The sequence below is a fragment of the Orycteropus afer genome, unplaced genomic scaffold (genome assembly GCF_000298275.1).
Source record: "Orycteropus afer afer isolate SDZICR_OR568_19922 unplaced genomic scaffold, OryAfe1.0 scaffold00107, whole genome shotgun sequence".
Classification (NCBI taxonomy): Eukaryota; Metazoa; Chordata; class Mammalia; order Tubulidentata; family Orycteropodidae; genus Orycteropus; species Orycteropus afer.
Window position 1 is genome coordinate 4,786,191 of NW_006921694.1, and position 12,135 is coordinate 4,798,325.

Here is a 12,135-nt window from a genome sequence, read left to right on the forward strand (position 1 = left end):
TTTGCCCATAGAATCTTTCAATATTGCAACTCGAGGCTTAAATTTTTTCCTCAGTTCTTTCAGCTTGAGAAATGCCAAGCGTGTTCTTCCCTTTTGGTTTTCTAACTCCCCATCTTTGCACATTTCATTAGAGTAACTGGCTTTGTCTACTCGAGCTGCTCTTTGAAATCTTCTGTTCCGCTCTCTGATCTTGACATTTCTTCCATTTGCTTTAGCTACTCTCCATTCAAGGGCAAGTTTCAGACTCTCTTCTGACACCCATTTTGATCTTTTCTTCCTTTCTCATCTTTTCAATGACCTCTTGCTTTCTTCATGGAGATGCTCTTGATGTCATCCCACAATTCTTCTAGTTTTCAGTCACTGGTGTTCAATGCCTCAAATTTATTCTTCAGATGGTCTCTAAATTCAGGAGGGGTATATTCAAGGTCTATTTTGGTTCTTGTGGACTTGTTTAATTATCTTCAAGCTGAACTTGCATATGAGCAATTGATGGTCTATTCCACAATCAGCTCCTGGCCTTTTTTTGACTAAAGGTATTGCGTTTTTCCATCACCTCTTGCCACAGATACAGTCAATCTGATTCCTGTGTACGCTATATGGTGAAGTCCATGTATATAGCCACCATTTGTGTTGCTGAAAAAAGGTATTTGCAATGAATAAGTTGTTGGTCTTAAAAAATTCTGTTATGTGATCTCCAGCATTATTTCTGTCACCAAGGCCAAATTTTCCAACTTGGTTGTTTGTCTTCTTTGTCTCCAAGTTTTGCATTCCAGTCACCAGTGATAATTAACACATTTTGATTGCACATTAGGTCAATTTCAGACTGCAGAAGTTAACAGTTATCTTCAATATCCTCATCTTTGGCTTTGGTGGTTGGTGCATAAATTTGAAGAGTATTAGTATAAGAATTAATAATAGTATTAATTAGTCTTCCTTGTTGGTGTATGGCTATTACTGCATCACTGACAGCACTGTACTTCAGTATAGATCGTGAAACATCCTTTGTAATGATGAATGCCATGTCATTCCTCTTCAAATTGTCATTCCTGGCATAGTAGATCACATGGTTGTCTGAATCAAAACAGCCAAAACCAGTTCATTTCAGCTCACTAATGCCTAGGATATCAATCTTTATGCATTCCATCTCATTTTTGACAACTTTCAATTTTCCTAGATTCATACTTCTTACATTCCAGGTTCTGATTATTAATAGATGTTTGCAGCTGTTTCTCTTCAATTTGAGTCATGCCATGCCAGCAAAGGGAGGTCCCAAAAGCTTTACTTTATCCCTGTCATTAAGGTTGGTTCTACTCTGATGGGGCAGCTCTTTCCCCGTTGTATTTTGAGTGCCTTCTGACCTAAGGGGCTCGTCTTCCTGCACTGTATTGGACAATATTTGTGGGCTACTCATAAAATTGCCCAGTAATGTATCAGACAGTGTTTTTCTGCTATTGATAAGGTTCTCCCTGGCCAATTCTTTGAGAAGTGGATGGCCTCTTCCTTCTTCCTAGTCTGTCTCAGTCTGTAAGCTGAGTTGAAACCTGTGTACTGTGTGCAACCCTGCTGACGTTTGAAACACCAGTGGCACAGCCTCAAGCCTCACAGCAACATGCAAGCCACCACAGTATTACAAACTGACAGACTAAGTTAGTCTCCCTCAGTTGTTTGTAACCTCTCTGCCCTCCCCTTACCTGGATCCTGCCACTTTGTCTTCCCCTCCTTCCTGCCTTTGGGTGGGGCCTGTCTCCCTCCCCTTACCTGTATCCTACCACTTATAGTATCACACTACATACACTAAAACTTTTATAAAAGTACAGCTATGCAACTACTTAATCAACTTTTCTTGGACATAGAATAAATTTCCAAGTGGGGAAAGATTATAATGGACAAGTAACAGGTATTCTGACTCATTAAAAAAATAAAAGCAGTACTTTTATAAAACTTATAATCTTTGCATCTCAGTGCTAAGCATAATGTAGGTGCTACAACTGTGAGATATAAGTAAACTTTAAGATCAGGTAGAACAAACAAGCCAATCTATGCTTCTTATGTATTTTTAAGTTGTATTCACATTTGAACCACAGCCTCTTCTACTGTGAGACCAAAAGAATGAGATAGTGCTTGGCTACCACGACCAACTGCTCTGACCAAGGACACAACAGAAGGTTTGGGTTAGAATAGCAGAAAAACAAAACTCAAATTCATAAAAATGACCAGACTTATTGGACTGATAGAGACTAGAGGAACCCTGGGAATACTGCCCTAAGATACCCTTTTAACCTGGAACTGAAGTCACTCTCAAAGGTCACCTTTTAGCCAAATACTAGATTGGCATAAAATAAATAACAACACCCATGAGGTATGTGCACCTTTAAACAGTCAACTACATGAAACCAAACAGTCAACATTTACCTAAAAGCAAACATGAGAAGGCATGGAGGGGCAGGGAAACTGGATGGACGGGAATGCGGCAGGCAGTGTGGAGGCGGAGAGAGTGCTGACACATGGTAAGGACTGTAACCAATGTCACAGAATAATTTGTTTAAGAATTGCTAAATGGGAACCTAATTTACTGTGTAAACTTCCACCTAAAACACAACTGAACATTTTTTTTAAAGTTGTATTCGCATTAATAATGTGAGTTTTAGTTACTAAAATTAGTTTGTTTGGTTTTTTTTAAAGATTCTTGTAGACACTGGTATATTAAAAAAAAAACAACCAAGAAAAACCTCTCTCTGCCAGTACAGCTTAACTAAAGGATATGTTTCTATGTCCATTCTGGATTTTACTTTAATTTTTCATTATTTCCCTAAACTTAACTCTGGTATAAAGAATACCATCTGAAAGGAACAAAGCTCACAGAGAAGAACAGAAATTAAAGTACCCACCTGTGACGGAGTACTGGTAAGTTCCATCTTTTCTTGTGATTTCTCCTTTGCTAATCGAGCAGCTTCTTTAAATTCCTGAAACTTTTCTGCAAACTGAATGGATAAAGACTACACACATTAACCAAGTAAAAGTAAGTTACAGTTACCTTAGTTTTATTTTCTAAATAATTGACTGTTATGCTGACAACACAGTCCCCAGATCAGTTATAATATGAAAATGACAGGAAAAGAAAACTAACACCAAACGTTTGCTTGTAAACTATAAAGTACTTGGACAAATGTCATTAAAAGACATCACATGATATAACTAAATTAGACTTGGTGTCAGCTAGCTTATTTACATGGCTCTTTGGCTGATCATGGCAGCCCCAGTGGTACATTAGTTAAGCACTTGGCTGCTAACTGAAAGGTTGGGAGCTCAAACCTACCAGATGCACCATGAGAGAAAGATGTGGCAGTCTGCTTCCGTAAAGATTTCAGCCCTGGAAACACTATGGGGGCAGTTCTACTCTGTCCTACTGGATCACCATGAGTCAGAATCGACTTGATGACAATGGGTATCGTTTTTTTGGTTTTGGTCTATCAGAAATAATTTACTAAAACCAAGGTGGCAATTGGAGTTGGGAGTGAAAGCAGGAAAGACAGGAATACCATGTTTTGCTTTTCACCAAGAAAACGGAATTTTTTTTTAAGTAATCTATTTCTAAACATCCGAGTATTTACAATATACTTTAACTTTATTAGAATATAAACCCTCATATTATATAAGGCATTTTATTTGCAACAACACAAAGAAGTAACATTTATTGTTATTACTGACATTACTGAAACATCATATCCAAAGCTTCCTAAACAGTTAATGCACAGCAAGAGAAAGGAGTAACATATTCCATAAAAATATTTTAAACTGTCAACAATTTCAAAAGAAAAGTTACTGTACATGAAATGCTGTTTTTAGGAAGCCACAGGAAATTATAAAATGTCATGACCACAAGCAGTATCTGTTTATGTTTTAGAAGTGGAAGCTAGTCTACCACTATCATCCAAGAAAATAAGTTGGGGCTATAAAAAACAAAACAAATTTCAATGTAATTTAAATAGCTATTAGAGTTGGCAATAAAAATATGAAATTAGAGTTCCCTCTTCAAATTTCCATAAATCAACCTTAATTTTATTTTCATCTTCACAAGGAAGATGTCAAAGAAAAGCTTCATGATACTCTCTGGACTGTCTTGGGAAGATCCAAAAACCAAACACACTACCACTAAAGTTGATTCTGACTCATAGCAACCCCCAATTGGTTTCCAAGGATGTAAGTCTCTTTTTTTCCCCAGTGGTAGAATTCTTTTTTGAGAAAATTTTTATTGTGATTTGGATGAAAGTTCACAGAGCAAATCCAAGGCTATAAATCTTTACAGAAGCAGAGACTGCCTCATCTTTCTTCTGTGGAGCAGTTGGTGAGTTTGAACCACCAACCTTCTGTTTAGCAGCCAAATACCTTAACCACTATGCCACCAGAGCTCCTTCTTGGGCAGACAGAAGAAGGTAAAAATTATAGCTGTTATTATCACAACTTTTCTTTCTTACCTTTATCCTTGTCAGCCTGCCACATCTATAATGTATAGATCAGGAAGCTCGTCTCTACTACTATACTTCTCTAATTGAATAGAATGCTTCTTTACTGTAAGAAAATCTGAATACAAGCTGAAAAGTTCTCACATTGGTGGAAATGAAGTAAAAACAGAGTCATAATTAACTTTTCATTGTGTAATTTGAGGTAGTACACAAAGCTTTCTCACACTCATTTACTATTCCAAAATAAATTGACTTCTAAAACCCTTTCTCACGTTCATAGGAACTTATACTACTGCTGATTTTTATATCTTTTCTTTTCAGCAAAAGAAAAATGTGAAGGTTTAGGTTTCCATGTAACAAAATACAACTTAGTAAAATACTCTAACATCGCAAGCATAGCTGGAATTTTCCTCACACCAGTCAATGTTAGGAAACTGTACAATGGTTCTACTTCTAAGGACACTGCTCTCCCTCATTTTGAGAGGCTCTTATCTAGAACTGCATTCACAGCCTTCTCCAAACCCTTTTAATACTTTGAACCACTTATAATTCTTAATGATAAAGCAAGCCAGAGTATTTATATATTTGCTTCATTTATGCAAAAGATGATAAAATCCTGAGTCCCTTATAGTCTACAAAGCACCAAAATTAGTCTTCAAGGTAGGTAGGATAACAAATCATGATTTTGTCATCTCTGGATGCAAACATTCTGAAGAGACTGATCGTTAGCTCTAGGATTCAGGTCTGTAAGGTAATTAATATTTCCTAATATTCAATCCACCATCAAATTACTAGGATTCACCACCAGTATTGGTTAAAAAGTATATGCTAACTTTAGAGTTAAAAAAAAGACTCAAAATATAAAAACCAAATAAGGAGAGACAGTATGACTGACAGAATTTAATCGACCATTCATTTACCACATTAGCTAGCTAATAAGTAATGTGAAAAATGCAAAAATGTATAGTAAAAAAGTCACTAAGGCTCAAAATACATTTCATGCAAGTTTATTTGAAAAATTAATCCATGATTTAGTTCTTGTGTTTTCAAGTCAAGAATTTCAGAAAGTGGAATTTAATTATGTTTTTCATTTCCTCCTGTAACCTTTAATAGACTACTCCAAAAGAAAGAATTCCAAAAAGGTTCTGAGTACTTGGCAAACACATTAGAATAAATGTATCATTTCCCAAGGGGACTATATTTGAAGGGGCAATTCTCAAGTGGCCTTGTTATACTGGGTTCAGTTATTCTACTTTGAAGCTACAACTCTTTAATACATTCAAGAAATCTATTAAAGAGTAAGGTGTAGGAGAAATCAAATCAAGTAACTCTGGTTTGTTTTAATCATCCTCTAGAGGATGATTTATGATCCCTTAAGGTAAGCAGCTCTAGTGGTGCAGTGGGTAAAACAGTTGGCTGCTAACCAAAAGGTGGATGGTTTCAGCCCACCAGATGCTCTGCAGGAGACAGATGAGGTGTCTGCTTCTGTAAAGATTCACAGCCTTGTAAACACTATGGGGTAGTTTTACTCTGTCCTATATGGTTTCTACGAGTTGAAATAGACTCGATGCCTATAGGTTTTGTTTGGTTTTTAATGCAAAGTTGAAATTGTCTTAAAATTGAGCTATAAACTAAAATTTATATCAAAAAGTTAAGAAAAACACTTGAAAACAACACAGTGTAAAGTAATCTTTCCAACTAAAACAAAAGAAACCAAGGAGGCTATTTCAACTACTGAGTTATCTAATAAAACCTCATGTCAATAAATATTCAAAAATAAAGATTCTTTAAGAGAATGTCTTTTTAAGAATCTGAATGATTTCTGTTTTGAGTAGCTTAAGATTCAATGTAAATATGAACAGTGTGTATAACAAGAGACTTGATGGCCCTGTACTTCAACAATTTCAACTCTAAAGCCATCATCAAATCCTGTGTACCTTAAAATCACACGTAATGTGGTTCAAATGTAGAGGTGATCCTTTGAACCAAATGATTCAAACAGAGAGATGTGAAGCATAAATCTTTCAAACTTTAAGTCTGGTGAGTACAAAATTTGAAGAGCAAAAGCAAGTACACTAATCTCCTTGATCATTTTAGTATTCTGAAATTGTTTCCTTTTCCTTATGCCCTTTCCACGTGACATCCACAAAAATTTACGGTGCTGCCAGTACAAGTGCTGCATGGCTTTTACTACAACAAACAAACAAACAAACAAAACCAAACTCCCTGCCATCGAGCCAATTCCAACTCATAGCAACCCCCTTTGGGTTTCTGAGGCAGTAAATCTTTATGGAAGTAGACTGCCCATTCTTCCTTCCGCAGAGTGGCTGGTGGAGTTGAACTGCCAACCTTCTGGTTAGCAGTCAAACGCCTTAGGCACTACAACACCAGAGCTCCTTACTATATGGAGGACAAATTTTATTTCCAACATCTAGCCTGATGATGCTCAGCATTCTACTGGCCTTTCTGGACATAGAAACTCACTTAGCATCATGTGAGAACTCCTCATAGTGCCTCCTGAACCTCAACTGCACTGCATCAGAGGGCTCAGAGCATGCCACATGTAGTAAAGCACCATTTCAAGCAAGTTTCCCAGAACACAGTAATTTACAGGTGCCTGCTGTCACATCAAAAAGCTGAAATCTGTATTGCTATCAGCTTGAGTTTTCACAATTTAGAAAAGCTTAGTGCTTGTTTATCTTGCTATGAATTGTCACAGACCATTTCCAACTGAGAGTGCTAATCTCTGAGCAAATTCCACTCTGAAGTGGTAATTCCCACCTTTTATTTTCAATCATACAAGCAGTTTACAACCACACAAATCCTTTTCAATATGGTGACCATTTTTAATGTGTACAGTAATTTTTCTAATTCCGAGTGGAATCCAATGATTTTTCACTTCTTGCTCTAAAGTCACTATACTTCTAACAATATTAATGTCTCCTATATTTTATTCTCTTTGTTTGCTATTATGTATTTAAGATATCTGACTTGAAGATAAGGATTTCCATCCAATCTTATTATTTAACTTACTTTTGAAAGATGATGCTCAGAGGAGAATCCCAGTCCATAAACAGTATTTGCCCGGCTATCGGCCCACTGGCCAAACTTCTGAGATGTTTTAGTAAATGTCATGTTTGGGGTGATGGTGCTGTTTATTATTGCCTGAAAAATAAATCAAATATTAGGATCCAGTCAAAATTACCAAACAGACACTTAAACCTAGGACAATTTGGTTACATAACTGCTTAATTCCTAATAGGCAATAATATTAAATATAGAGAGCTTACAGTGTTATAAGTGACTGTATAAAAATATTGTAACTAAATCTAAAGGCACACCTGTCTATCAAGAATTTTCAACACTTTACACTCAAAATAAATTTTGGTATAATCCAAAAAATTTGAAGATTTTTTAGTGTAGTCACTTTATTCCCTTGAATATTTAGGGTCAATATCTATTTGTTTTGGATGATAATTATTAGAATTAGTCCTTAGTAGATATTACTTAGGGAGCTCTGGTAGTATAGTGGCTAAGGCACTGGACTGCTAACCAGAAGGCTGGAGGTTCAAACCCACCAGCCACTCCTTGGAAGGAAGATGAGGCAATCTATTTCCACAGTGACACTGCCTCGAAAACCCAAGGAGCGGTTGCTGAGTCAGGTCCAACTCGACGGCACATAACAACAACAGATATTACTTAAAAGTAAGATCCTACTTCCCTTAAAGGCTCTTTCAAAAATGAATATATTAATATAATAAGTGACACTGATGCTCTAAAACCCAAAATCAAGGATTTTCTTAAAGCTGACTTACCTGAAATACATCATGATTTTATAAAAAGACTTAATCATTTAGCATTTTTTCCTTTATTCAATGCAAAACAAATCCCTAAATATATATCTTACTTCTTTTCCCATAAAGTGTCATAGATTAATGTTAATAACTGTATTTCTGTTTAACACATAGTTTCTTAGGAAACTAGTATTTTAGTACGTTATTAAATACTAACTTTGATGATCAACATAATAAGCTCCAAGTGTTAAAATAAATTAAGTTCTTTCCCTCTGGCAGTACTGTAAAAGTGTGGAATCATCTGCAGTTAGGTAGTCTAATGCCCTCTAGAATTAAGATTAAAAAGTTATCCCTATAATAATAAAAATGTATAGGTTATCAAATCCATAAGGAGTCATCTGGTAAACTACTAAAGGTGAAATTAAAATGAAGTATTTCCAGAACAAAGCTAAATTTGTTCACCATGCAAACAACAGCGTAAATGTAAATATTTACAACTAAGCAGGCAACAGTGAAGTTACAACAAATGCATGGTATCACAGTATTTGTTCTCCAAAACCAAAAAAACCAAACTCACTGCCGTTGAGTCAGTTCCAACTCATAGTGACCCCTCCCTTGGGTTTCCAAGGCAGTATTTCTATGGAAGTAGATTGATTGCCCAGTGTTCCTTCCGAGGAGTGGCTGGTGGGTTTGAACAATCAGCCTTCTGGTTAGCAGTCATAGGTACTATGCCACCATACCTCTCGGTATTTGTTCTATTAAACCAAAAAACCAAACCCACAGCCACTGAGTCGATTCTAACTCATAGCGACCCCTACTGGGTTTCCGAGGTGGTAAATCTTTAGCGAAGTAGACTGCCCCATCTTCCTTCTAGGGAACGGCTGGTGGGTTTCAACTGTCAACCTACTGGTTAGCAGTCAAAGGCCTTAGGAGGCACCAGAGCTCCTTTTGTTCTACAAAAGAGGACTGTAAAACAGAGAAAGAGACAGCTCCTGGCTATATCTCCAAGGTAACAGATCTATCATCTGTTGCTTTGAAAGCCCTTATTCTTAAGATTTTTACCTCTGACAAAATTTATATACTCTGATCCCTCTATAACCTTCAGTTCAAAGTCATGTTAGATCCCACAAAGGGGGGCTAACAACTGCCCTAACTTGTAGGACTGTCAGATGAACGATTAAATGGGAAAGAATGTTTTTGTACCTATTAAATGCCAAACACAATTCTAGAAATATGAGCTATAACAATGAATAAGATAGCAGTATAATCATGGATTACATTCTAGAGTAAGTGGAATCAGTCAATATACAAGTAAATAAACAGCTGACCAGCAATTTCAGAGAGTGAAAAGTACTGTGAAGATTATAATAGGAGCTCTGGTAGCATAGTGCCTAAGGCACTTGACTGCTAACCAGGAGGCTGGCGGTTCAAACCTACCAGCCACTCCTCGGAAGGAAGGTTGGGCAATCCTACTTCCGTAGTGATACTGCCTCGGAAACCCAAGGAGGGGTCACTATGAGTCGGGGCCGACTCTATGGCAAATAACAACAACAACAATGTGACAGAGAGAAAAAGGCAAGAAGTTAAAGACTGGCAGGTACTACTTTAGACGTGATGGTACTGAAGTATTCCCTGAGGAAGGCACACTTGAGTTGGATCTGAGTGCATTCAAGCACAGAAGTCCACTTCATTTGTGTTGCTAATAACTCTCATAAAGTGAGGTAACAATAGGTTTTATGGGCACCTAAGAAAACTGGTCAATACACTGTTGATTACTAATGATCCTGTTTTAGCTATTCAAAATCAACTTCTTTCTGTTTTCAAGAATTCCTTTATAATGCACATTTTGAAACTTTCCATTCCTCTGTATATCCTGCTTTTAATTTTCTTTTGTTACTCAAGAAAAACTTTAAAATGATAGATGATCTCACACTTAAAAAAAATGTATTAGAATTCTTTGAACACAAAGCTAGTATAAATGCTTTTGGAGTCCCTGGGTGGTGCATGTGTTACAGTGCTCTGCTGCTTACTAAGAGGTTGAGAGTTGGAATCCCCCCAGAGGCACCTCAGAAGACAGGCCCCAGACTTCCGAAAAGTTGGCCACCGAATACCCAACGGAGCTCGGTTCTACTCTGACACACACCGGGGTTGGCCTGAGTCACAATCAACAGCAACTGGTGATTAATCCATTTAGAAGAAGATTTTGTTTCTTTACAATAAATATCTCTCCAAATTGTATGTGAACTGCTGTATGGAAAGTGAATTTGATCTGTAAATTTTCACCCAAATCACAATTTAAAAAAAAAAAAAGAGAGAGAGAGCTCTTTGAATATTATGGAAATCAGACTATTGATTGTCAGTATGTTGTAAGTAAATTTGTGCTAAATAAATAAATAAAAATGTCTCTCAACCCCAGAGGTCTTGTCCTATTAAGCAAAAAAAGCAACAATGCTGTGTCTTTAAAGATCATGTGGTGTGCCCTTGGCCAAGCTAATACCTCTGCAGTATGATTAGAAAACATTAAAGGAAGCTCTACGTCCACAGTAAAGGCACTGAGTGAGAACAAATGGACATTTTATAATCATCTAAGGGTGACTATAGCTTCCAAGGAGCTCTGGTGGTACAGTGCCTAAGGCATTTATTTGACTGCTAACCAGAAGGTTATAGGTTTGAACTCACCAGCCGCTCTGTGGAAGGAAGGTGGGGCAATCTACTTCCATAAAGATTTACCGCTTTGGAAACCCAGTGGGGGTTGCTGTGAGTTGGCATTGACTCGAGCAAGTTTGATATTTTTTGGGGTGGGGAAGGGCTTTCCATCATGCAATCATGAGAAGCATACATTGGAGCGACCCCTCTTTGGGTTTCTGAGGTGGTATCTCTACAGAAGTAGATTACCCAATCTTTGTCAAATAAATGACTATTGTCTACTCTTTAGGAGCTCTGGTAGCATAGTGGCTAAAGCACTTGACTGCTAACCAGAAGGCTGGAGGTTCAAACCCACCAGCCACTCCTCAGAAGGAAGATTGGGGAATCCTACTTCCGTAGTGATACTGCCTCGGAAACCCAAGGAGGGGTTGCTATGAGTCGGGGGTCGACTCGACGGCACATAACAATAACAACAACACTCTTGCAGGGAACTGTAGTAGTTAGCAGCATCAATTAAGAAAACTAACCAGATAACAGAAAATGTGAACTCCTTTATGCTATAGAAAGCAGATTTTGTAAAAAAGACAAAACAAAACTTTTTTCACAAGAAATTATTTAAGATTCAAATAATTATAAGCAGCCAAGTTTATTCAATGATTGAAATGCCAGAAACAGTAGTTTATATTACTTCAGAAGGAAGAATACAGAATGATTATTTAATCACCAAAATTCCTTGAAAGTAACTCAACGTATTTCATTTTTGCAAAGGTTAAGTTAGCAACTGAAATGTACTTGCACATTTCCATACAGTTTTTTTTTCTTTTTCATGGGAGGACTTCAGTTAACCTTTATACCTTTATGTAATTTAATCCTCCTACCTAGTAATACTATGTTTTATCTGGTTTTTTTTTTTTTTTTTTTTTTGGAGGGGTCGGGGTGGAGAGAAACACAGAATACAGAGAGTTAGAAAGTTTAAGTCAGGAAAAAGTAAAAAATAAACACTCTAGAGTCTGATATTATTATACTTAATATCTATTAATTTCACTAAACCAAAGTTACAAAATATGACACATAACATTCTTCACTAAAAAAAGTTTCACAGAAGTTAACTATTACTATTTTTTAAGTCTTTTAAATCCTCTAAGTACTGAACATTGTGAAAATGTCAGTTCTACCCAAAGCAATCTATACATTCAATGCAATCCCAATCCAGATCCCATCAACATTCTTTA

General features: G+C 36.7%; 1 protein-coding gene across 1 annotated transcript in view; it reads right to left on the reverse strand.

The window, feature by feature from the left end:
* Positions 1-12,135, reverse strand: part of HOMER1 (homer scaffold protein 1) — a 100,221-nt gene that overhangs the window by 79,375 nt on the left and 8,711 nt on the right. Inside the window, exons 3-4 of the mRNA XM_042781329.1 lie at positions 7,497-7,628; positions 2,889-2,981 (exon numbers count right to left, since the gene is read on the reverse strand). Coding sequence (XP_042637263.1) covers positions 2,889-2,981; positions 7,497-7,628 — 225 coding nt within the window. The remainder of the gene's footprint in view (positions 1-2,888; positions 2,982-7,496; positions 7,629-12,135) is intronic.